At 41.6% G+C, this 27315-nt stretch overlaps 2 protein-coding genes across 3 annotated transcripts in view; one reads left to right on the top strand and one right to left on the bottom strand.

The window, feature by feature from the left end:
- Nucleotides 1-1828: 1828 nt before the first annotated feature.
- The window catches only part of LOC308477882 (vertebrate ancient opsin-like), a 108073-nt gene continuing 82586 nt past the window's right edge, over nucleotides 1829-27315 (bottom strand). Inside the window, exon 5 of the mRNA XM_081006964.1 lies at nucleotides 1829-3954. Within this exon, the coding sequence (XP_080863090.1) occupies nucleotides 3694-3954 (261 nt within the window). The 3' untranslated portion in view covers nucleotides 1829-3693. The remainder of the gene's footprint in view (nucleotides 3955-27315) is intronic.
- On the top strand, nucleotides 18010-22855 carry LOC308477894 (G-protein coupled receptor 35-like). 2 transcript variants are annotated; one of them, XM_081006996.1, is made up of 3 exons: nucleotides 18010-18088; nucleotides 20403-20555; nucleotides 21485-22855. In XM_081006996.1, exon 3 carries the CDS (start codon nucleotides 21497-21499, stop codon nucleotides 22448-22450), a length of 954 nt encoding a protein of 317 aa, XP_080863122.1. In that variant the 5' UTR covers nucleotides 18010-18088; nucleotides 20403-20555; nucleotides 21485-21496; the 3' UTR covers nucleotides 22451-22855. The 2 variants fall into 2 exon arrangements, with proteins under 2 accessions (XP_080863122.1, XP_080863121.1); XM_081006995.1 differs by having other exon boundaries at nucleotides 20403-20559.

Raw genomic sequence — 27315 nt, 5'->3', positions numbered from 1 at the left:
AAAAAGTTCAGTCAAAAGAGCACAAAGAGGAAAGGGAGAGGGAGTCCTTAAAAGGACAAAATAGCCTTTTGAAACACAAGCAGAACCAACCATATGACATCAGTAAGCGCAACGATGCATGGCTACCTCAAATAGCTCAGTCGGTAGAGCATGAGATGTTTTATTCCAGGGTGATGGATATGAGCCCCACATTGGACAAAAGATTCCTGCATTGCAGATGGTTGGACTGTTTTCCGACTACAGTTCCCATCATCCCTGACCACTGGTCTTGCTAGCTAGGGATGATGGGAGTTGTAGTCCAAAAACAGCTGGAGACCCAAGGCTGGGAAACACTGGACTAGATGACCCTCGTTGTGTCTTCCAACTCTTCTATAATTCTATATGACATTCCATGTGAGATTTTTAAACAGTGCCTTGGAAATTTGCAATCCTGATTTTCCAGAGTTCTATACCGGGAGGGGGGGGGACCTACCCAATCTCATCTGCAGAAGTCCAGACCTCAACAGGGGAAGAGCTGTGGGATAAAGTGGGTGATATGACAGAAGGAGAAGGGACAATGAGGAATTGCATGGGGAGAGGGGGAAGAATGCCTGAATAGGGCCATAGGTAAAGGTAAATGGACCCCTGACCATTAGGTCCGGTCGTGGCCGACTCTGGGGTTGCGGCGCTCATCTCGCTTTATTGGCCGAGGGAGCCGGCATGCAGCTTCCGGGTCATATGGCCAGCATGACTAAGCCGCTTCTGGCCAACCAGAGCAGCACACGGAAGCGCCATTTACCTTCCCGCCGGAGCAGTACCTATTTATCTACTTGCACTTTGACGTGCTTTTGAACTGCTAGGTTGGCAGGAGCAGGGACCAAGCAACGGGAGCTCACCCCGTCGCAGGGATTCGAACCGCCAACCTTCTGATTGGCAAGTCCTAGACCCTGTGGTTTAATCCACAGCGCCACCCGCATCCTGAATAGGGCCATACAAGGCCCCTTATTAGTTTCAGACTATGGGAGGGATCCAAGGAACTTGTTCCCCTTAGTACAGAGATTTACGCTCGTGCAATGGAACCTTTCCCACTCTCCTTTCCCTGCCCTCCCCAAATCTGTTTGGGGGGTTTGGGGAACCCAACACATATTTATGTGGCACATGGGGGCAGGAGGGGGAATTTGGTTGCACAAGAGTAAATATTTGCGCTAAGGGAACAAGAGACTCAGTGCTACTTTGGATACAAGCCTGTCCCATCATCCTTTGACAACGGACTCCACAGATTGTGAGCAACTGCATCTTTGTTCTCTGACAGCCTTTCTCACAGCCTTTCTGTTTGGCTTTTATTATACCTAGACTCAATGTTATAAAGTTATGCTCCTCATAATCTAGTGCTTATGGGACTGAGGTTTGTCCCTTTCAACTCTAAAATTATTCATTCTGGGGGAGAAAGAATTGATGGACCTGAAACCCACAAGGCAGGTTTCATCCAGATGCATTCTATTGTTAAATAGACTAGGGCTTCTCCCACAGACTGTCATTGTTAGACTATTTTCCTTTAAATGAGGAGAAAATGTCAAGAGACTTCTGGAAGGGAACATCTTCCTTTCCCCTCATTGCTGAAAAGATGATGTCATCAAACTGTTGGTGAAGAAACAGCTGGTGTAGCAGGGGCAGATGAAGAAGCACTCAGTTGAGCTCTGCCTTAATCTCAGTGTTTTTGCTCTTACCCTAGACTATCTTATGGGAGAATACTGGATCATGGACTAAGTGCTGGAATGATTTAATCCTGTACCTTCACCTATAAGGTATAAAATCCCCGTAAGACACCAGTGACCTCCTTCAAAAGAAAACCAAACCTGAGTAAGCGCTGTATCCCAAAACCTTGAACCCTTGGATTTTTCAAGTACACATAACAATACAGTTATCGTATATACGAATCCATTGTGAGGAATAGGATGGTGACGTTGCCAATTCAATGCATGATTGTTTTCATGTGGGATTTTGAATTTTTTTACAACAAATAAAATGTCTGCTATAAATAAATAAATGATAGCTTCTATGATTATTTAATTTCTTTAGCCTAAAGAGTGTTCGGGATACACTATCAATAAATAACTGATTCAGAGAACCAAATTATTCTTTCATTCTAAAGAACATTCTTCTTTTATTCTAATGTAACCATTAATTTGCCATTACCTTAAGAAACCAATTACAACCCTTACGTACATTACCTCATGATGGATCTTGAAAGAGATAGTGAAATCTATTTGTGTCTAATTCCACTTTCTGTCTTCTGGAGATATCCAATATTCCCCAGTCAAGCGATAGCTATGTGTTCTGCTTTTATTTCAGTTGAATTACAACCAATTGTCCATTGCTGATTGAAGTCATTTGACATTCATAAACCCGAGAATATAAATTGTTAGGAAAGTTTCTGTTGTTTGTAAGGACACATCAGTTTTGACCATTGTTGGTTATGCTTTCAAATGTGCAAACTGAACCATTTTAGTATAATTTTTAGTGTAAGGATTTTCATTCGGTACACATGAAGAATTTGATAGTTGTATCTACATATATACACTGAGGTCTGGGGAAATGTAAAAAATGAAAATGAAATGTACTTTCCTAGGGAAAATAAACATTTTTATGAAACCATTCTTGTTTAATGTTTCTTTAAGCTGACTCTGTAATTCTCCTTTCTTAATTGGAGTTGTTCAAATTTCCTAACCTACTTTCTTATCAGAATTATAGGGTTTCAGTTATTTTGCATTAGCCAGCTGAGAGAGAAAAAAGAAAATTTTAACCCAAACCCTGTATGTTGAGCTTAGATATGAATTGGTCACAAAATATCCAGCACTGTGTGTAACACTTTCAAAATTCTATTGTAGTTTTGAGGTGAAATATAATTAAAAACTGTCTGGGGGGAAATGGGAAATTATTGCGTGCTCTGGCCAATGCTGATAGTTCATGCTAGGAGGAATGATTAGTAGTTGCAATATAGTAAGTAACAAAAAGAGAAATTAACTTCTCCCCATATCCAATATGAACCTTGATTGCACGATGTGAAATTGAAACTTCCTCTTATGTGGTCACAGATGATACAAGACCGTCAGTCCCTCTGCTTTAACAGTGGCCAACCATTTTGGCAAGGCCGGCAGTGCCAAAAGTCCAGTTCAGAGTAAGACATAATGGCTCTCCATGCACAATGCCTATAGGTATCTCCATATGACTTAAGTTGGTTTTCCCTGTAACCCGCTTAGCTAGAAAGTGGGCAGCATTCTTGAGCAGAAAGTGGGACTGAACGATGCCAGAGGCAAAGCCAGAAGGTCTCCTGTGCTGTGTGTACGTGCACATTATTATTATTTTTTATTAGATTTATATACCACCCTTCAACATAAGACCTTGGGGCAGTTCACATGCTTATGTTGTAGATTGACCACCAATGCTGTGTTTTGAGCATGGTTAAAATCTAGAGCATTTTCTCCTCTAGAAGAAAGAGTTTACCATACTATTTTCTGCATTCGGACTCTCCAAGCACAGAATTAATACTTCAATACCTCGAAGATCGAGTATTACCTTTCTGAGGGACACATAACATGCTCTCTGTGCCCCGGAGACAGACACCAATTTATGTTCATTAGGCACTCCCCAAGTCCTGCTCCTCTTCAGTTCTACCTGCTTCTCAGTCTGAAAGGGCAAAGAGTTTGCTTCCTCTCAAGCACTGTAATGAGCTACAAGCAACACTGTTTGTTTTGCCTTGGGGCCATTGAGGGCTGTGGGTTCCGGATTCTGGAGGCTGACAGTTGCTTCTGGGTGTTCTGAGGACGGCTGTCCAGCTGAAGCAGCGACAAACGTGAAGTTATTGTCCTGTCTCGGGACAGTGCAGCACATTCGAGTAGACCTCAAGGAGCCTTTGTTGCTGGAAAGGCCTGATTTCCTGTCACATTTCAGGAGAGAGCAAAAGCACCTGTAAAACTGAAACACAAAGACAGGCCTTAAATAGAAATCTGCTGTGTGGTTGATTTGTTCTGCCATTGCACTGAGAGCGATGGAGTCCTCCTCTTTGATGTTCAATAGAGAAATTATATTCCGAGCTACTGTAATGGGCAGGAATTATAAACTGAAATAAATTAGCAGGTGCATTTGGAGTTCAATATAGTTACTTAGCAGCCAAATATTATTTCATTGATATTTGACTGCATTTGTAGTAATGCAGATTAACCGAGTTAAATATTGTCTCTAGTTATTAAGGGTTGGAGATAAGACTCCATGCTTTAGCTTGTCCTTAATTGTAGTTACCGGTACTTTCTTTTTCCTATGCAGTTGTGGATTAGCCTGTTATTTAATAAACAGCCTCTTGTTATGAGCCTACAGAGTCCCCCCCCCCCCAAAAAAAATCTCTTCAAATTTCCATAAATAAAAAAATAAACAGGCAGCTTTCTTGATGTGAGCCTTTGAAGGTGGCCATTTCAAAACTGAACTTACAGTCAATACTGTGCATGCTTCCTTGGAAGTAAGCCCCATGGAATTCAGTGGGATTTGCTCCCTAGTAAGTGTGCTCGGGATTATTGCTTGATATTATGTGCTAACAAAAACCTATTGGCTGGGATCCAAAGAACTACTCAAAGCAGGAGAAAAGAGTGGAGTGTTTGTTCGTTTTCTCTTTGTACAGTTCACCACAGCTCCGAATTTATTTATTCATTCAAATTTTGAATTTTACCCCACCCTTCTGTTTAAAATGTTCGAGGCCTTTGTAAAACAATTAAACTTAACAGCAAATAAAAGGGATAAAACAGCAAATAAACCTGCTCAGACTAAAAAGGCAGGGAAATGAAAATTTTAGCAGATCAACAGGCACATGCTGAAAAGGGAAAAGTGTGCTCACACAGTGATGGAAAGCCGAGAGAGAGAGAGAGAGAGAGAGAGAGAGAGAGAGAGAGAGAGAGACCTATGCTTTACAATGTGAATAGGGACCTCCAGATGTTGCTTGATTACATTTTCCATCATGCTTGTCCTTTGCCTTATGCTGGCTGGGGCTAATGAGAGCTAGAGCCCCCCACAACCTCTGGAGGGTCCTAAATTCCCAACCCCTACTTTATTTTCTTGCATCTCTTTATTCCAGTTCGGCTTCTGAAAAATATTTCCATCTTATCGAACAACAGTCCTGCCTTGACTCCCTTCGCTGAGCCCTTAACATTAGTTACAATCATATGCTCTGTCTTATTTCCTAATTAGTATAAATGCATGTACTGCAAGGAGATGTAATCTCACGGGGCACATTGATGCATCTGAATTATTTGAAGGCATTAAAGAAGCCACTGGGTGAATTCCACATGGAGCTACTTCAAGGTCACCACCATATTTTAAAGGAAGTCCTACTGCTCATTTTACAAATTTGGGCTAAAAGAGGTCATGGCTCAAGTCTCAATCTTCAGGAAAGTGCATTAAACTTGGAATTAGAGGACAAAACCAAGTGCACACTAATGATTTTAAGCTACATTGTCATCAGTTACATCTGGTCCTCCTAAATTACCACTACCAATGATTACAAGGTCAGGTAGAAGTCAGAGACTGTAGCAACAAACCAGAAAACCAATTGAGCAACTCAAAAAATAGAATACAGGAAAGTAAGTGCATACTTCTGTATGTATGTTCAAACTCAGTCTTCAACACTGAAGGCTGTGTTAGAGGAACCAGTTTCATTTTTCAACTGCATAATGGCATGTAGGAATGTTGAATTTGCCACTAAGTGCTACTATCTACATCGCTTGGAAGTAAGTGGCAAATCTCTCATTGTTTGCAATGGTCTCTCATTTATCTGAAGCAGTTTTATCCTGCTGTTCAGCTGACAAGGTTCCCAGAGTGGCTTACATAAGATCAATAACAAAGAAGACAGTCCCTGCCCTCGAGTTTGCAATCTAAAAGGCATGACATAAAAGGAAAAATGAAGGATGTGGGACGATAACAACGAGCAAACTCTTATTCTTAAAGTTACAGAGTTCTTATAATGAGCCACTTCAATGGAAACAGTTGAGGGAGGGAGAGGAGGAGCCCATGAGAGTGGGCCCTGCTTTCAATCTTTCCTTCTGCTTTAGTCTGATGGAATGGTTGCACTTAGAAAACTTATTCTGTCTGTTTTTAAGTACATGCGGTTCAATAATCAAAGACCTTGAGATAGTGAAATTCAAAGATGGGACTGATGGGGACAGGAGGACTATTCCATCAAAAGCCTTAAAATCATTGGTATTTTGTAGATCTTAGGGAAAGCTACAATAAGAATAAGAATAATAACAATAATAATAACAATAATAATAACAATAACAACAACAACAACAATAATAATAATAATAATAATAATAATTTATTTGTACCCCGCCCATGTGGCTGGGTTTCCCCAGCCACTCTGGGCAGCTTCCACAAAGACCAAAAGTACACTAAGATGTCACACATTAAAAACTTCCCTGAACAGGGCTGCCTTAAAATGTCTTCTGAATGTCAGGTAGTTGTTTATCTCTTTGACATCTGATGGGAGGGCATTCCACAGGGCAGACGCCACTACCGAGAAGGCCCTCTGCCTGGTTCCCTATAGCTTTGCTTCTCGCAATGAGGGAACCGCCAGAAGGCCCTCGGCGCTGGACCTCAGAGTCTGGGCAGAACGATGGGGGTGGAGATGCTCCTTCAGGTATACAACAAGCTATGGCAAGGTGACAATGTGAAGGATGGCATATATCAGGGGTGGCCAACTCCCAAGAAACTGCAATCTACTCAAAGAGTTAAAGCCCTGTTTTGGGGGGTTCAGGGCAAAAATATTGAGCTTTTCTAGGAGAGCCAAAGTTGTTGAACTTCTTTAGAGGGAGCCGGTGATCTACCGGTGATCTACCACAGACATCCAGTGATCTACCGGTAGATCACGATCTATGTGTTGGACGTGCCTAGCATATACTAACTGTGAGGGCCTTGGGTTGAGCCAGGATGCAGGTGTCTGTAGGTTTAAGAAAGTGTGTGAATGCATATTTGTGAGTCTGTAAGGAAAGGGTAGCAACCCATTGGCTTCCTGTCACATATCATCTGTTTGCACAGAAATACAATGCTGTATCTAATAGCAGTAAGCTTTCATAAACATCTAGGGTTGTGAATACCTAAGGCTATGTGAACTTGTGATGTTACACTTGTATCACCAGAATATTCTTGCAAGAAATGAAACAAAAAACCCTCTGGCATTTCAGTCATGCTAAACTAATTTCTAGTCCTCTTAATGAGATACAAAAGATGAATCCAGACATCAGAAGACTAGTCCTACAGCCTTCTATTGACAGTAATCACAAGGTGTTGATACTGTATGGCCAAAACAATACATAATTTTAAATGCACCCTTCTTCCCCTTCTGCAATAAAAGTAGGAATTCCGAAACTTGTCATGGTCCTCCCTACTCAGCCAGTCACAGATTTGGAGTAAGGGAAGACACTATAGTAGTTGTTGATACAATTCTCCCAAAACAATCTGGATAAGCAACCTTGGAAGACTTACAAAGTCTTGATAAACCAAAAGCCACAGAGGAGTGGAGAGAAAGGACACTGCTAGATATCTGAGGCTATTCAAAGCTCTTTGAGCTGCTAGGAGGTTCACCTAAGGTGGCCACTTATGCACTGCCAAAAAGGAGAGAATGCACCCAAAAAGAGTACATAAGAGGCTACAGATTTGCAGAAAATATGCACTTGTTGATTTAGATGCACAGATGCAAATTTTAAAATAATTGCTAAAATTATTTAGAAATAAAATACATCATCTTACCACAGTGGGGGACTTTAGGATCAGGAGACCTGTGTGTGCCTGCTGTTCAGGTGACAGCTTCTAAGCCCCTGCTCTGTATTCTTAAGCTTCCTTACCTTTAAACTGACTTGAACTGGACTGTCCTCTGTAGAGTAGAACATATGAACTTCCTAGGTTCACTAAGAAAAATGTTGAGCACTGAATGAGATGGAAGCTCCAAGTAAGAGCACAGTTTAAGAGGCACTCCTCAACTAGGAAAAATAGAGCTGAGACTTAAGATTCAGAACCTCCACCAGAACATAATGCCTGAATTTAGGTTTAGCAACTGTTGGAGCAAGATGTAGGGCTGAGAGGATCGCAGACTGTGTCCAAACTGCTTCTCTGTATTGCTACCTACTTGGTTCTTCAATACGCCTCACCTACCCAGTACATCATCTGATTTGTTGCTTGCACTGACCTAATTCCTCAGTGATCAAGGTGGAGTACAAAGGACTCTAGTTCTGTCTGCCAAGCTTTTTGGTTTTGGCATACAGTGGTACCTCAGTTTAAGAACAGCCCTGTTTACGGACGATTTGGTATACAAACTCTACAAAACCGGAAGTTGTGTTCTGGTTAGCAAATTTCACCTCGGTTTACGAACGGAAGCCAAACGATGGAAGGGCACCGGCGGCGGGAGGCCTCAAAGTGTGCCTCGGTTTAAGAAAGGCTTTGGTTTAAGAACGGACTTCTGGAATGGATTAAGTTCGTAAACCGAGGTACCACTGTATATGTTCAACATAGCGTAGATGTTCAACATCTCACAGGCCCTCTGTGGCTGGGCAGGATAAACATCTGGCCGTTGGGTCAAATTGTTCTTAGTTTGAAATTTTCATTTGTTCACTGCAGAGCAGGCAGAGGAGCTAAGAAATTTAGATACAATGAAAAGTTGAACTGGATGTTACAGGATGACCACATCCCCCCTCCCAAATGTAACTGTATATCAAGTTTCAGTGCCCCAGACATAAAGCATATGACTTCGCCTGTGGTCTGTTTTTGTTGTTGTTGTTGTTGTTGTTTTTGCACAGTTAAGACATCCAGTGTTAATATTTTTTAACAAAACTTACACAGACAGCTACATGCCTGCAGGATATTCCTTAGCTGCCCTGAAGCCTTTTGCTTCTTTCTCCATAGATGAATGGATGTTTACATCACATTTCCTGGAAATATGTCATACTAGAAGCTTTTCCACCAGGCAAGTAATTACTATAGAACAGAGCATTACCTGTAAGGGGAATGTAGGCTTCCTGGGAAACCATTGCAATATAATTTGGGTTTTCTAGCTAAATGAGCTTTTGCTCCACAGCTCATGCAGAGGATTATGGATCCTTTATACTGCTGACGAGTGCCATGCTTGGCTAAATACGAGTATTGATTTTGGGTGCTTCAGTGAGCTCCAAGCTGGAGAATGGGTGATTTATAGGAATTAGATCCTGTAGTGGTTCTAGGGGTTGCTCGTGCGTAAGCCGGTGCAAACACCTGGCTGGGTTGCCTGAGTGAACCTTTTCTGTCCGGACAGCCACTCACCCGTGGCTGTCTCAATCGCTGGCAGAATCCATCAGTGGACGTTTCTTAAACTTCTTCCAGCAAAAAAGCTCCTTGACGCCTAGTCTCCTCCTACTCTCTCTGCGCAAAAGCCTTCTGCGCAAGGAGGGCGTAGGCAGCGGAGGACCCCTACTCTCCCCACTGGTCCCCGGCAAGGAGTCATGGGACCGCCTCGCTGCTTCCCCCATCTGCCCCCCTTCTCCACTGGTGCTACGCTGATTCTCTTTCCCAGAAGATGGGCTGCCTCTCCCAATCCCGGCACGCTCTCTGGAATCCCTCTGGATTTTGCTCTCTCCCTCCGGCACTGATGGCAGTTCCCTGACAGATCCTATAAGAAAGTGATGTCCACTCTGGATGTTTTGGAACACTGTTACTGTTATTTATTTATTTTTGTAGAATTTACGTTGCAACATGGTGAAACTGTAAACTGTTTTTCCATGACTGCTTTTCACGGAGCAAAAGAGTGTGAAGAAAACAGGCAAGGTTGCCTGCATAGAACTCCCTTTAGAAGGAAAAAGGAAACAGATAAAAAATACTCCAGTTCATCTGTTTGGTGGAAAGGTAGCAATAGGGACGGGCTGAATCTGGTCCCTACTCTCCCATCTGAACAGTCTGAAATTCCCGAGATTGTTAGCTGCTGTATCAGAGAAAGGAACCTCTGTGCACACAGCTTCTAGCATAATAAAGACTAGAAAGCCAAGTGGAATTGTGCCTGCAGAAGTCTGCAACATACCAAATGCAGTCAAAACTTTTTTCTTCTAATCAGATTTCACCATGACATAGGATATACCGTAACAGTCCACTCAAAAGTAAATCCTATTGACTTCAAAGATATGTTCTGCAATGTACGTGCATATAAGATGATTGCAGCGTAATAGGTATGTCTTGTTAAAAGGTGGTCCTATTTAGTTCAAAGACAGTATCCCCACAGGCTTATCTGCTCAGAAGTAAATCACATTTCGTTCAAAGACACTTCCTCCCAGGTAAGGTGTAGAACTGTAGACTGAATATAAATCTACTGTATATTTTGGAAAGTGGTCCATCTGTCTATGCATTCAAATGTCTCTTGAGATAGTGGCTGGGGAAACCTCAGTGGGGTATAAATAAATTATTATTATTCTTCTTCTTATTATTATTACTTGGCACAAAGGTTTCAGAGGCAGAGAAACCAGTTTTTGTCTACATTTGGATACCGGATTTTCAATTGCCCCTATTTGGATGCCTCTGAAGATATTGTTGCCCAAGCTGGCATGATGGTACCTGAGATTTAGGAGCAGGGTTTGGTCTGTATTTGGATACTGATGGATGCCATTTTGATGCAAAATGGTGTGGTGAAACATTCCAAACTGTGCCAATTTGGACATCTCTGGAAACACTACCATTCTAGTTTGGCGTGACAGTGCTTGGGCTCAAGGAGTGGTTTTTTTATCTATGTTTTGACACCGTTGGACACCATTTTGAAGGAAGATGGTGGATGCAACCATTCCAAACTGCTGATTTGGATACCTTTGAAGATAACAGTGCCCAATTCCCCACAATGGTTCCTGAGATGGGCTTTGGTCTATGTTTGGATTTCTTTACTACAAGTATGCAAGCTTTCACAATTTCCCATTTGAAATTAAATGAAGCCCATAAAAAATAAAATTCAGCACCAAATTTCCCAACACCATTTTTGGTTTGGGTGTTGTAGTTTCATGACCTAGATAGGATTTTTTTGGAGGGTGGCAGAACTTATTCCATCTCGCCTTTCAAAAGTGGAAATGACATTTTGCGACCTTCACGGGTACTTTTGCAGTATCAAAAAATCATAAGCAGTTCTGATATAGAAAAGCAATTTTCTGCTTCCTCTCTATATAATAGGATGAACTATAATGGTGAGGTTTTGTGAAACAATGACAGGGAACGTCAGTTCAGCAGCAGAAAATCAGGTATCTGGGGAAGATTTTGCAACCCGTTTTTAGCTTGAAAAACCAGGCCCAACTCCTCCATTATTCGTGATTAGGGCAAACCTTGGTTTACACAAATAGACGTGCCCCTTCATATGTAGCTCAAGTATTGGAATTCAAACCCTGGGAATCATTGACATAGATCAGCATAAAGATCCTGGTGGCTATGAGCCAATAGATCTCTGGATAACCAAGGGCCATTTTCCCTTGTCACATGCTTTTTTATTTATTTCCCACGAAACAGCCCAAGGTTTTTTTAACAATAAAAACATCAGCGAGAAAATGTGTATAGAAACAAGATAAAAAGTGGGATTTAAAAGAATTTCCCCTTTAAAGGTCTTTTGGAAGGGGAAGGCCTTCAATCAGTGCTCATCCTTGTCTGATAGATGAGAATACCAAATAGTAGATGTCACCACACTCTGGATTTTTATGTAAGGATGACTGGGCTAGTTAAGGTGGTGGGTCACTGGAGTCTTATACCCCCATCTGCCCAAACAAATAAAATAAAAGGAGAAATAAAGGTATTAGATATGGGGGTGGTGCTCAAGTCAACCACTCCCTTAAAATGCCCCTTGCTCAAATCACTTGGACTAACATTCATTAAAAAATCCACCTATTTCTCACCCACTTCCTTCAAGTGGATTCTGTGTTCCAGGTGTTGCTCTTAACTTGGACGACTTGCTCATTGTTTGAAAGCTAAGCAGTACCACGAGGATAAAACAGTCGGATCCGCCCTGTGGATGTACTCCATTGTCTATAGACAATAGATCCCACAAGGCAATGCACAAAAATGAACAGCTTCTGCATTCTCTTTCAGAAGGCAATTGTTGGCTTTTGTAGCTACTCATTAATTCTCGCCTGTGCTGTCCTTTGGCAGCGTTCCTTACCGCTCTCATGAATGCACTCTGACATGCAAATCAAGTATTCATTGTTGCTAATTGTGCCACTGATGTGACTCTAGCTTTTATTTCTTGGCTCTGGTGTGAAAGGGTTGTTTTAGATCATATCCTATCTGATGAGTCATCATAATGGGAGACCAGCTCTTCTGAAATTGTCTACCTTTCAGTAGCAACCTGCCCTCACATGAAGAGAAAAAACTCTAATATGATTTGGTGTTGATAACCAAACCCCCTTATTTCAAGAAATCCCCAACAGCTATTTACAATGATATAGTCATTCCAGTAAAGCAAAATAAGAGTTAGCATCACATGCAAAACCAAGCAATTGAAAACAGTTTAGAAATCAGAACTTTACAGAATTCGGAGAGCAGAAAACAGTTATTGATGCGCAGACAATTACAAAGTCGGTTCCAACTGAACCTCCCAAGATAAGAAGCTGCCTAACACCAAGTTGGACCATTGCTTCACCTAGCTTAGTATTGTCTGCATAAACTGTCCCTCAGACCTTGTGGGGGGCAGGACTATATTTTGGAGAGAAAAAAATGAATGAATTCCTATGCCCCACAAATAACCCAGAGATGCATTTTAAATAAAAGGACACATTCTACTCATGTAAAAACACACTGATTCCCGGACCGTTCGCGGGCCAGATTTAGAAGGCGATTGGGCCGGATCCAGCCCCAGGGGCTTAGTTTGCCTACCCATGGTCTACAGGATTTCAGACCAGGGTCTCTTCAAGTCGTCTGTGGAGGTGTTAGGGTTAAGCCTGGATCCTTCTGTATTCAAAGATGTTCTCCCTTTGAACTATGGTCCTTCCCCACCCCTTGGAAGATGGTAGCTTTATAACTGTATGGCTTAGGGGTCAATTTTGGTGACTGCTTACCTTCATGCCAGCCTTGGTTCAGAACCACCAGCTATGTCTGTGCAACCATAAAAAGGTGAGGTGAGGGACCCCTGACCATTAGGTCCAGTCATGGCCGACTCTGGGGTTGCAGTGCTCAACTTGCTTTAGTGGCTGAGGGAGCCGGCATATAGCTTCCGGGTCATGTGACCAGCATGACTAAGCCGCTTCTGGCGAACCCGAGCAGCGCACGGAAACACCGTTTACCTTCCCGCCAGAGGGGTACCTATTTATCTACTTGCACTTTGAGGTGCTTTCGAATGGCTAGGTTGGCAGGAGCAGGGACCGAACAACGGGAGCTCACCCTGTCATGGGGATTCGAACCTCCGACCTTCTGATCGGCAAGTCCTAGGCTCTGTGGTTTAACCCACAGCACCACCCGCGTCCCATATGACTACTAATAGCAGCCTTTCAGAATGGGGTTGCAACTCAGATTGCTAGCTACAGTTGCCACACAAGCTTTGGTAGAATCAGCAGGTAGAACTCTCTTCTTTTAAGAGCAGAATATGTGGAAATAAAGCACACTTACAGTGTCCTTAGCTAAAGTAAGTTTATTGAAATGGCCAGATCTTCTGTGCGGATGTTTGTGAATTTAAGAAATATTTTCAATTTTTAAAAAGGTGAGTTATCGCTGTAAATCCTTTGAATTATGCAGTGTATTGGGGATTTGCATGTTCACTGAAGCATCTTCTCTGTGTGTCCTGTACTTCATGCCTAAAGCATTCGCCCACCTTAATTTAAATATTGCCTCTAAAGACATCAACCTATTATGGAGCATTCTCCCCACCCCCACAAACCCTCAAAGCTAAATCATGCCCTCGATTCTTCATCAAGGACATCTTCAGAACAAAGAGCACTTGATACCTTCCTTGTTCTCTAAATTTTTTTAGCAGAATTCCATGTCAAGGACACTAGTGGGCAGTATAAACTTTTGAAATAAAATAAAGATATTAAGTCTTTTTTTAGCCCGCCTTTCAGCAGAAAACTTCCAAGACAGCAAAAAACTGAAATTGAAATATAGTAAAACAATAAGGGATACCAATACAATAAGTAAATAGTAATGGCAGAATTTTGAACTCCCCGGAAGCACCACACATAGAATTGTAATGTTTGAGGGTAACCTCCTGTAGTCCATCTCCCTGCAATGCAGGAATCTCAGCTAGATCATACATGACAGATGGCCATCCAATCCCAGCTTAAAAACCTCCAAGGAACGAGAGTCCACCACCTCTCATAGGAGTCTGTTACAAAAATTGAACCATGGGCCTTTATGACAGGAATCGAGGAGCTTTTACAGCCCATTGATTACATTCCCTTCTGAGGAAGCTTTCGAGTGCCACATGCCAGAGGCAAAAGTGGGTGAAACAAACCATGTAAAATTTATCTTTGTGCACTAGGCTGGTTTCTACTCTCTGTCTCTCTCTCTTTCTCCTCTCCGTCCTCCTCCATCCAGAGAAGCAGGAGGCATTATCAGAGTTTGGGGACTCATCCTCACACTCAGGGTATGACCAGTGAATAGCAGCTGCCTGGAAACAGTGGGGTGAATGTGTGATCTCTCTCTCTCTTCCCATGTCTCCCTGCCACAGTCTGTTACACACACACATACAGAGAGAGAAAGAGGGAGAAGAGAGAGATTTTTTTTTTTTTTTGAGGAACAAGATCATGCAGATACTCCCAAACACCCTATAATTACAATGACATTTCCCCCAAAAAAATAAATAAATGAAGCTTTGTCTCATTTGAAATTTAAGCTTCCATCTCAAGACTCAAGCCAAAAACTACATCTTTTGCTGTGTTACCAAATAGCATGTCTATTTGTTTTAATTCACCTCCCTCCCCAAGAATAACCTGTAGCTCAAAAGATATTTTCTAAAGGAAACTTGTCAAGTGAAACTTGTGAGACGTAACTTTTTTTAAAAAAAAAAATTGAAAATGCCTTTGTGCAAAAGGAAGTTTATTTGGGGGGTTGGGGAGGGTGACTAAGCTGTCTTAGCGGGTATCAGCAAGATATTTCACAAGCAATTATCTGATTCATAGGCCTCTTATTCCAAGCTGTAAAATGAAAAGCACAGGCCTTTGAAGATAAAAGGCCTAAGAAGTGGAGTGCCCACTCTCGCCTTGTTGCTTTGGCAGGCAAAGCTTACTGTTGTGGCATGTTGTCTTTCAATTACACTGAAAGTATTTCTGCTCCAAACAAATCAGTTGCTGAAATTGAAGCACATCTGTGCTCTGTTGGGAGACAATAGAGGAAAAATGTTGGTCGGTGGAGAAACCAACAACATTTGGGGTCTGATTTTATGTACTTGAAGATTGCCTCTGCCAGTTGCAGATGGTGCTCAAGCAGACTAGTGGAAAAGCTTTATGAGGATGCAGCAAGTCAGATAGCGGTTGCTTAGATGAATATGGTATTAACCAATCTGATACAGTTTGGTGATATAGCACTATATAATTTTTTTAATAAATAAATGAAAAGCCTAAAAATAAACTGGAGGAAGGAAGCTGAATCATTTATTTCCTGTGAAGGAAACAACGCACCCAACAATTAAGAAAAACAGAACTTAATGAGAGAAAACTCAATGGAACTGGACAAAAGGTGTGTGGTTAGTTCACAGTGGTGACAAATATCCAAATACTTTGTAGCCAGTTAGCATTATTTTCAGTGCTCAGGCAAAGTTAGCTCAACACAACTACTGATGGCAAGCAGTAACTCTTTTGGGCTGTGCCTGACCCAAGTGGTTGAAAAAAAATGAAGTAAACTGCATTGGACTTGTTTGAAAACCTACAGCAGGCAGAGACCCAGGGGTAATCTGTTTTTGTTTGAGTCTTTGCATGTTTATATGGACGCTAAGTCCCGCTTATTTAACTGCTAGTGGGGCATCTGTGTTACTCTCCTGCCCTAAATACTGTAAATCAGTGGTTCCTAATTTGCTTATTACTGCAGACCCCACGTTTTTCAAAAGCCAAGCTATGGACTCCCTACTTTGGAAAATTTTGATATTGGTAGTTTTTGTTACGTGAATGCTGCCACGGACCCCCTGGGTGGGTTATGTGGATCTGGGGCCCTCAAACCACTAATTGGGAACCACGGTTGTAAACAAACAAACAAGTCTATGTTTATCTTGGTGGGGGGACCCTGTAGGCACCAGAGAAGGCCTCTTCAGGCACATGTGCCCCCACAGCCATCATACTGGTGACTCCCTGTTTATGCAATGAGAAATTTGTCATTTCAACAACACTTCCTGTGATTTTTCTAACAGTGCAACATTATCCATCTCACACATGATATAAACCAAAGCAAACGCTGAATTTCAGAAAATATTGGTGAAACCGGGATATTTTAAACACATTTTATTACTGAGGAGGCAGCTCAACATGTACATGTTTTCTGTATATGTTTGCAAATAGTTACAAATCACTTCTGAAGAAATTAATTGTTGTAACAGTCTCTTGCTTACCTTAGACCTCCCTCCTGGAGTTCTCTGTGATGCTGCTGGCTTCGTCTTTCAAGGCAGTCAGTTTTCTGTAGTGGGAATGTTACCTTGAATCTGCACAGCATTTTTAGTCTTCAACTCGCCTCAACTCACAATTTCCATATAACGGGCTGGGAGGAATTGAAGACTGAAAATGACATACAGGGCAATCAAACGCCACTTTTTCTGAGAGGCAAGAGTCCTGAGATTGATGTCTGCTGTGTATGATTACCTGAAATTTTCATGGGAAGAAACCATGATAAAGACCATAGGGGAGAAATTTGTTTGTACAGAGAAAATATTTTAGAAAGCTCCTTCCTGGTTCTGTTGGAATTTGCAGTTTATTTTGATGGCTTTTACATATCCTTTCTTTTTGGTTAAGAAAGTAAATGCTTTCACACAGTGGCAAACCATCAACATTTCACCTAAAGAGAAACAGGAATTAATTATCATTCCCAAACATTTCACCTAAAGAGAAACAGGAATTAATTATCATTCCCAAACATGCACATGATGTCCACCACATGGTGCGTGAATTCGATTTGCATTGCACAAGGCAACTGCCTTGCTTGACTGTCCTGCTTGGAGATATAAAAAAAAATGCTTCTGATTTAATGGAGCAATACAGGTAACAAAGCTTAAACAATAAAAGTAAAAAATCTGACAGAAAAGAATGTAATGAGAGGGTCAAATAGAGAGGTACTTATACACTACTAACTGACATAACTTTCCACCCTGAGTTCTGATACATACTTTCAAACATTTAAATTCATAATGCCAATCCTTTGGATCCAGTAGGTTAATGAGTAGTTTGGTGATGTTGGTCCATTTCCGTCTGTTGCACCAAATATAAACCAAACTAACAGTTGTAAAGATGCAACTCAATGGCTTGAAATGAGAAACCTGGTTTTCTGCTACAAGAGCAAGTCTTGGACCAGTACGTAATCCCCTTCCTGTTGCACTCAGAAGGAGCAGAGGTTTTTGGCTTTGAACAAATGATAGTTCTGCATGATGCCCAAACTCAGGGAGTGTGGTTTCTTTAAACCTATGGTTAGTGAAAACAAGCAAAGATCTGAAACCATGGTTTGAGCTTAACTTGCTCTCACCAATCATACAGCGGCATATCAAGACATTTTCCTGTCTGGGGCAGAGCAGCAAATAGTGCCCAGTTCCCACAGTTGAGGTCTATAGAACCTAAGGCTGGTCAAATTATTTTGCCACTTGAGGCAGAAAATATGTATGCCTATTCCCCTCTCTGGTAGGAAGTAAATAAATAATAAATATTTGTTGCCTTTAATGATATGCAGAGTTAGCTGCATGACCAATGGTACAGCTAACCGAGAATTCGGACAGTCTAACACATGCATAACAAAATATTAACTTGTATCACTTCTTATTCTGATTTAGTTTTCTTGTGTGTAGCTTCCTCACTAGGTGTATTTTAGAAAATTTTAAACGAGAAATGAACATCTAATTGTGCAATCCTGCACATATCTACTACTCAGTATAAATCCCATCAATTTCAACAAGGCTTACTCTCAGGTAACAGGCAATAGGATTGCAGTGGAAAGCAAATGACTTGCAATACTAGGAATGAGAAATGTTTCCTCAGTGACACAAGAGTGAAATGAAACAGCAGTCTAGCATTTCTGACATCTCTTAGAGAAGAGAAACTCTGCATGTGTCTTCCTTTTGGTTTTTAAGAAAGCCACAGTACAGCCCTTTAGCACGCAAGTGTCTGAACTGTTTAATACCACACATCCCACAGGTCAGGATGCAACAGTTCTACATCACAGAGATAAATAGACAGTACAAATAAGGCAGATTATTCTGGCTTATTTTTAGAAAGGTACTGGTATTGGTGTTTGTCCTTTCCTGAAATAAGCACCGCGTACAACCTTCAAATGAGTTATATTCATACCTGTACACAAGGTTAGTAAATACAATAATTACCTGCATTCTATAAGACTATTCAAATGTGTAGAAGCAGAAGCAATTCAATTAGTCTAATCTTTCCATATTTCTGTAGAAATCATTCCTAGGTGATAGCTTTCCAGTGTGGTAACCTACTTAATTCCATGTGTTTCATTATTGCGTTTCAAGTGTTTACAAAGGGCAAGGATATAACTCAGTAGAGCACAGGCTTTGAATGTAAATAGTTCTAGGTCAGGGGTCTGCAACCTTTAAGACAAAAAGAGCCACTTGGACCCATTTCTGAAGGGGAAAAAAAACTGGGAGCCGCAAAACCATTGCGACATTTAAAACAAATATATCTCCGGAGCTGCGATCTGACAGCGGGCGGGAAGGTGACGTCGGGACGGTGCGTGACTAACGCACGCACCGCCCCCATGCGACGTCACAGCCAGTACAGCGCCTGCCACAGTGGGGAGTGTCGGGGCACACAATGCGCTTCCTCCCCTCGCTAGTATCTGCCCCGGAGCCGCGGCAAAGGTGTAAAAGAGCCACATGCGGCTCCGGAGCCGCGGGTTGCAGACCCCTGTTCTAGGGTCAATTAAAGCAGGAGATGATGAGGAAGACCTCTCAGTCTGACATGCTGAAGAGCTGCTGATGGTCAGAGTAGACGATAGTGGGCCAGACGGACAAATAGTCTGACCTGGTTTAAGGCTGTTTCCATTTGTAACTACATCTTGTCATTTACACACTAAAATTAAAACAAGGAGCCTTGGGGCACCTGAAGGACCAACACATTTATTATGGCACAAACTTTCATGGACTACAGACCACTTCATCAGAAACATTTAGTGCTATCCTGATATATAACTATCCCTCGGCTACATTCATTATTATTACAGGCTGGGGACACTCTATCCCAGAGATAGCTAATGTAACAATGGAATCCAGTGACCATCAGCATCAGCCAGTATGGCCAGTGCTCAGGGATGATAGGATTTGTAGTCAAACAGCACCAAGAGAGCACCATGTTGGCTACCCCTGCTCTAACCCTTGACATTTCTATGTTGAAAAGCCTACAAACCTTCTGTTGAAAATGTAAGCAGGAAACCAGTTTAATTTTATACTAGAAGTACCAATAAGGACTGTGGTAGTTTGTGACCCTAATCTTTTTCTATGAAGTTATTGGAAGCTGCCTATATGAGATCAGGCTTTTCCCACCATACAGCCTAGACTGTGGTGCTCTAGAGTCTCAGATGTTGGCCTTCTCCATTGCCTACTGCCAGATCAGAGACCCTGGTCCTTTGTATTTACTTGTTACTGAACATAAACCCCAAGGCTGATCCCTGACACAAATTAGGTCCTGGTCATCACAGCACTCAATATTCAAAATGGGGCACTAGTTGTAGTTCAGCAGTCAATTCAGCAACTTGGATGAAGAACATGGCTTTGAGACTTCCTCTTGTTACTTATATGGCATGTCTGATTGCTGTAAGTGAGGCAAGAAGGTAGAAGAGAGTGACAAAAGTCAGCATTTTGACCAACGTTGGGCTGTATTCACATCACAGTCTGGTTGAACTGATCCATTTTAACCTCCATGTGTGACAGTGGCCCAACTCTAGCAAAGTCCTAATGCTTTAGGCCAGAATGTTAGCACCCACAGAAACTGTTTGGATTCTTCTTTCTTTGGAAAAATACAACTTACGTTGATCAATGTGATGATTAAATATAGATTAATTGCTGAGGGAGGGAAATGGGGGTAGATACAACAACAAAACTATCACAAGGGAATGAGAAGGGCACGAGGAACCAGAAGAGAATCTGGCAAGATATGTTCGAGTTTCTGAAGCTTATCACTTTGTGAGGAAGGGGTGGGTTTCCTCTTCCCACGGACGCTGCACAGTTATGCTTCAGATAGTACTAATGCTATAGCACTTGTTTGCAGAGCTCCTGTTGAACTAGCCTCCTGAAAAGGAGGCTGCATCCAATGGAACAAGTGCTACTATCAGCTCTCAGATGAAAGGCTTCATATGGCCTTCAGATGATCAAGGTGACGTTACACTGAACACTTCCTTGTGGGCACCTGGAGTCAGATAAGGCAGGTAATCATTTCTTTGTTTCTTTGTTTACATTTTGCATTATGCTGCTAGATTAAGATATTGGTACTATAGATATATAATACTACAGAGAAGTCAGTCATGATATATAGATCTGAAAATAGGCTCTAAAGAAGCACATTAGGAAACTAGACAGAATTGGCAAATCTGAAAGTTTCAAACCAATATGTACCCATGTTTTGAAAGATGGAACAGATACATTGGTTTGAAACTGATATATACACTTGCAACAGGAATGATTGTGCCCATGGACAAAGCCAGGATTTTTGTTGGGGGGGCAGGCCTTTTTTTTTAGGGGGGCAGAACCTTAGCTTGCTATGTATTTTTATTTAATTTTATTGATTGGGGGCAGCTGCCCCTCCCTGCCCGCTCCCAGCTACACCCATGATTGTGCCCCATATACTTTTCCGGGAAACAATATTTTTTTGGCGTCTAGTATTGTCCTACTCTGAATCAGGGAGGTTAGGAAACAGCGAAGTTGAACCAGGTGCTTCTGTTAAAACAATCAATCAAGCTTTAATGATCTCTGTGTTCCATTTTTGCTACTTGTTATTTGAAATATACTCAGAGTCGAGAGTGGATTTCATGCTCTTTATTCAGCTCATAGTGGTGAGGAGGGAATGGAAGTCCCCTCAAAGTATCTGCTTTATATACATTATTTACACAATGGGCTGCATGTGATTGGCTAACTCCGGAATTCTCCTGTCGGCCAATCAGGTTGTGGATTCACTTCTATCTGGAGCTGGATTGGGTGGCTCCTGCCGACCAATCATACTGCTGCATTGTTCAAGGGCCAATCAGACTGCTGCATTCTGAATCCTATTGTTCTAGGACCAACCAGACTGTTGCAGTTTGGATCCTATTCAACTCAGTACATAACATTATTTTATTTTTTAAAATCTCTTTACAGAAACTTGTCATAATGGCAAATTGCAGTGAAATCAAGATGGATAAGAACGTAGTCACTTTTGAATATGTTCTCTACAGCCCAGTCACTCTCTTCGGAGTCATATTTAATACAGTTGCCTTGTGGGTGTTCTGCTTGAAACTGGGCAAATGGACAGAGACCAGAGTTTACATGATCAGCTTAGTCCTGGCAGACTACACGCTGCTCCTTACCTTACCATTCATAATGTACTTTCACTACCATGAATGGCCCATTGATACTTTTTGCTTTGCCGTATTCGGAATCAATTGCATGAACATGCCAATGAGCATGGGCGTCATCATGCTAATAGCGATAGACCGGTACATTGCAATCAAACATCCTCTGAAAGCCAAAGTAATCAGGTCTCCACAGAAGGCAGCTGTTTTCTGCTTATTTGTCGGGCTCTGCTGTTTAGTTTATACAATCACACGCATTCGGTCATTCGAAACTAAAGAAGGATATGTTTGTTTTTATTCACACTTTGGTCAAAATGTGCCTCATGCCCTGATCAAACCTATTGTTTTCTTTTTCATACCACTGGTTATATTGTTGTTTTGTTCCATACAAGTCATCCGATGCCTCAGGAAGAAACATAATGCTGGTCCTCATGAAGAAAAGTTAACCCAGAAAGCCATCTGGGTGGTCTCAGTGAACTTGGCCACTTTCATTATATGCTTCCTGCCTTTCCACTTAAGCTTTCTGCTTAGTTATGTCCTGAAGGCCGTCAGAGGATCGGACTGCGAGTTGCAGAATGTCATGCATATAACTTCATGCATAGCCAATCTGAATTGCTGCTTAGATGCCGTGTGCTATTATATGGTTACTAAGGAATTCCAGGAAGCTGCAGCTCTCTTGCCTCCCTTCAACGCAATGCAATCCGGGTCCAACTTAACTCAAGATTTACAGCTGCAAAGTAAAGCACCTGAAATGGCACCATTACAAAGTTAAACACCTGAAATTACAATGCCATTTTAAGAGGCATGTAGTTTCACCTTTGGAGTACTATGTCCAGCCAATCAAAACCTCATACTTAGGACATTATGTCAAATAAAGCTCAGCAGACAAAGCAAAGACAGTACAGAAACCCAGTATTGTGTTTATTTTAATTTATACATTTTTATCTGAACTTGGTGCCCTGAATTGTCACTGATCAGTGTCTTGGTTTAAGGTCTCCTGTTGAAACATCAGATTATGCTCTTATTTACCGGTAATGCCTTTCATTCAAATATGTCCCTATATCCAAGATGGTACTTTGTATACTGAAAACCTGCCTTTGTACTTTCCCAGTGATTTTAGTTTGCAGCTGATACAAGCTACAATGCTTTGTAAATTTGTTTTAATACAGAGAGAGAGAGAGAGAGAGAGAGAGCACCACTGGAAACCCTGTGCGAGAGTGCTAGATATAATAAATAAGTATGATTTTTTTAAAACACTGGCTTTATTTCCAAATGTTTTTGACAAAACATGTTCTTAAGGTGATGGTATTTACTGCACTGTTTCATCCCTGATATAAATGAATTATGTCCTTAGTCTCTTACTTAAATGGTGGTGGTGTTAATTAGGATTTTCCCACTGTTTTGAGTTTTGTTTATGTGCTCGTCAGCAGATAATAGCATCAACCGCTGAGGAGATCTCCTGACAGCTTTGCTGATTGTGTCAGAATTTTGGCAGAGAGATTGCCCAGAGCTACAGGGAGAACCTGCAAGCACCGAATATAGATACAGAATTTGATTCTAGTAAATTAGTAGCACATATATATGCTACTTATTTGCTAGAATCATTGTTAATATGAGTCACTCATATTTCTATGAGGCCTGTGACATTTTAATACACTAGACTTCATAGTTCTCCTTAGTGTGAAATGAAGGCACACAAGAGTCCACGGGGTGCACAGATGGAGCATGCCTCAGGTCTAGCTGCTATTGTGTTGCTATCCTTCTGGATCATGCTCCAGGTGGGCTATAAAATTCAAATTCCATAAGGAGATGTAGAGGACATCACACCATGGTATATATACAGCATGAGAAAGGAAGTTCATTCATTCATACAAACAAACAAACAAACAAACAAACAGGAAACCATAAGGGCTTCTATCATAGTTCCCAAACATTTCCCCAACGCATCTGCCTTAATTATTTATCTAATGATACTAACATCATCATTAAACCTGCTGATAAAGTAGGGGGAATTGCCATCATGAATAGAGAGGATTATGTGGATTAGGCTACTTGCCAACTTTCTGATTCTCGATTTTATATTAAAATTACTAAAGATCCTACCGACTCTACAACCACCCTTTTAAAAACTGTGTTGCAACATGCATACACCATGGGTTTCATTGATAAACACACATTTGAATTTCTTCTGCCACCTTATCCCCGCATACCTATTTTCTACTGTTTACCTAAGATTCATAAGAATTTAAGGTCTCCCCCAGGTAGACTGATAGTTTCGGGTTCTGGTTCCATCCTGGAATCCGTGGCCAAATTTCTAGATTCTTTCTTACAACCCTTCTTTGTTTCCAAACATTTTCCTTAAGTGATGTTGACTTCAAACAGGTCTCTCCACTCCTGCACTGGCACAACACAGATTTACAAAAAAAAAGAAGTCGTTGTAATTGCGGCTCATGTAACCTTCTAGTGACCTGAGAAGACCTTGGAAGTAGGCACCAGGGAGAAGCCATGGGCATTGGAGTACGTAAGGGCTGAATCCAGGACTAAGAGTAGGTGGCAAGGAATCATGCATTTTCTCTACTCCAATGATGGCTGAGATGTGGTCCTCAAAGTGTTGCTAAACTATCTTCCATCGTCCACATACATTGCTGGCTCAAGTTAATGGGAGTTGTTGAATAGCAACATCTGGATGGCCAGAAATTTGCCACCCCGATCTATTCAAATTGCAACGATCCCAATTATCCTGTGCTTCATGCATGGCCATTTCTGCAGGTTGAATTGATAAGCCAGAGATGCATCTTTAAAACTGCACTGAAATGATTTTTAAAGGACATTGGTCCAACCACGATGCTGTCAGTGATGTGGTGCTAAGGGGACTTCTTATCACTTACGGTGGGGATGCCTAGTAATGCAGGCATTTTGGGGACTGGGGTCCTCAGACGTATTCAGAATGGTTTGTGAGCCCATGGCTTTCTCATCCCAGTTGTTTTTCCTGCCCCCTTTTTGAAGGCTTGAATGCTGGTATAAAGAATAAGGATTTACTGGCTATTTTTTTAGTGGCTGCTCAACGATCTGTAGCTGAAACCTCACAAGAATTATCCCTGGATTTATCGTATAAAAATGTCTGGCGATTGGCTGTCACTGAGAATATAACACATAATGTAGAAGTGATAAAAGGAAAGGAGAAAGAGGACATTTTTTTCTGCAATATGGTGGCCATTTATTCAATATACAAATGAAACTGGTCTTAAAGATATACTCTCTATAGCATCTTTGCATATAAAGCTATATTTGGCTTGAACTATAGTCTTTCCTGGGAATAATTATTGGTGATTGAGAGGGTAGAGCTTTTATGCTGCCCCCAGGACATTATATGCTGGACATTTGGAAGGAGAATTTGGAATAATTAATGTTAATGTACAACATGATACCCATTATAGGGGTGATAGTTGTTCTATTTATTATTATGTGTGTATATATTTGATAGAGATAGATGATAGATAGACAGATGATAGATCTTGCCCACAAAAGCTAGGAAAGTATCTAAAGCAATCGAAAAAGTGTTGATAAACTATCTGATGTGTATGCTTCCATGGCATCTGTCTAAATGTAAAGGGTTCACAATTAAATTGTACTTGTCAGTCACAAAATTCTTCACTGTGACTTGGAGTCAGAAAAAATGGAGGATGGAGTTCGTAACAGATGCCAGCAGCAGATGCCTGTATTATAACAGTATATTTTAATCAGCTGGAAGTATGCATATTTTTCTACTTTGGAGGAGGATGGGAAGGGGAGGTAAGCCTACTGTTGCATACAGCAGACGTTTTCAAAACTGTTGCAGTGAAATTCTTCTGTCAAGAAAAAGACACCTGTATATGCTTCTCCAGGGGACACTGAGCTAATACAAGGACAGAAAAGTCCTGCTGCTTGTAGGACAATGAAAACTAAAAAGTTACTTCCAACTAAGCGATTGGCCTCTATTCAGAGATTGTGCTTAAATCCCATTTAAACCCCCCCCCCCACAGATAATCCCTACATGAATAAAAAGTGCAATACATGAAACTATTATAAAACAGTGGTACCTCGGGTTACGAACTTAATTCGTTCCGGAAGTCCATTCTTAACCCGAAACCGTTCTTAACCTGAGGTGCGCTTTCGCTAATGGGGCCTCCCGCTGCCACCATGCCACCTGTGTGCGATTTCTGTTCTCAACCTGAGGTACTACTTCCGGGTTAGCGGAGTTTGTAACCCGAAGCGTTTGTAACCTGAAGCGTTTGTAACCCGAGGTACCACTGTAAAGCAAAGGGATTATATGGCTATTGACTGGAATTTATGGGTGCTATTCATCTAAGTTTTACTGAGATACAGTTCATTAAAATTAATGAACTTGCCTAAGTTAGTCTTAGGGACGCAGGTGGCGCTGTGGGTTAAACCACAGAGCCTAGGACTTGCCGATCATAAGGTCGGCGGTTCGAATCTCCGCGACAGGGTGAGCTCCCGTTGCTCAGTCCCTGCTCCTGCCAACCTAGCAGTTCGAAAGCACGACAAAGTGCAAGTAGATAAATAGGTATTGCTCCGGTGGAAAGGTAAGCGGCATTTCCATGCGCTGCTCTGGTTCGCCAGAAGCGACATAGTCATGCGGCCACATGACCCGAAAGCTATACGCCGGCTCCCTCGGCCAGTAAAGCAAGATGAGCGCCTCAACCCCAGAGTCGTCCGCAACTGGACCTAATGGTCAGGGGTCCCTTTACCTTTAAGTTAGTCTACTACAGTGGTACCTCAGGTTAAGAACTTAATTTGTTCTGGAGGTCTGTTCTTAACCTGAAACTGTTCTTAACCTGAAGCACCACTTTAGCTAATGGGGCTTCCTGCTGCTGCTGCGCTGCAAAGTTCTTAACCCGAGGTACTATTTCTGGGTTAGTGGAATCTGTAACCTGAAGCTTATGTAACCTGAAGCGTAGGTAACCCGAGGTACCACTTTATATATTTTGGGAAGTCTTCTATGCATTTGGATACATCTCAAGATATCATAACCAAATTTTGCTCTTCTGTTGTATCACAGTTTAGTATGGTATCCCAGATTAAGTCCTGTTGAAATCAGCAGGACAAGTTCATCACAACAAATAACTCCCATTGCATTTTAATGGTGCTTTCTTGAGATATAACGGGACTTTTCTTCAGAAGTGGTGATGGAGCTTTAGCAAGATGAGTTCCAGGGTTGTGATACAGCCATTGGGAACACCTTCCTCTGTGCTCTCATTGTGTTTAATTTGGTAGGCTATTGCTGTAGGCAAGCATCCCTGTTTGGTTGATCTGAAGAATGAAGATGAAATGTAAGTGTGGATGAAGTCCCTAAAGTATATAGTCTCTAAATGGATGTAGCGCTGAAGCCATTTGGAATGTTATAGCTTGGGGCCATTTTTTTTGGAATTGCAGACAAGACAAGAGAGAGCCAGTGCAAAGATTTAATGAAGATGCAACAATGGGAACAGACTGTCACATTCTGCAAAAGCTGAACATTCTAGGCAGTCATCAATGGCAGCCCCAAACTGAGCACTGGAGCAAGTTAGCCTTGAGGATATGAAGGCACAAATGATTATCTCCAGGGTTGCAACCAGGAGTATGCAGTAGGGAATCTAG

The sequence above is a fragment of the Podarcis pityusensis genome (assembly GCF_964106645.2).
Source record: "Podarcis pityusensis genome assembly, chromosome: 5".
NCBI classification, from domain to species: Eukaryota; Metazoa; Chordata; class Lepidosauria; order Squamata; family Lacertidae; genus Podarcis; species Podarcis pityusensis.
This window is presented reverse-complemented; position numbering and strand designations above follow the sequence as displayed.

Bases quoted from the DNA above. Each gene is read 5' to 3' on its own strand.
- LOC308477894 (XM_081006996.1), top strand. From the start codon at position 21,497: ATGGCAAATTGCAGTGAAATCAAGATGGATAAGAACGTAGTCACTTTT.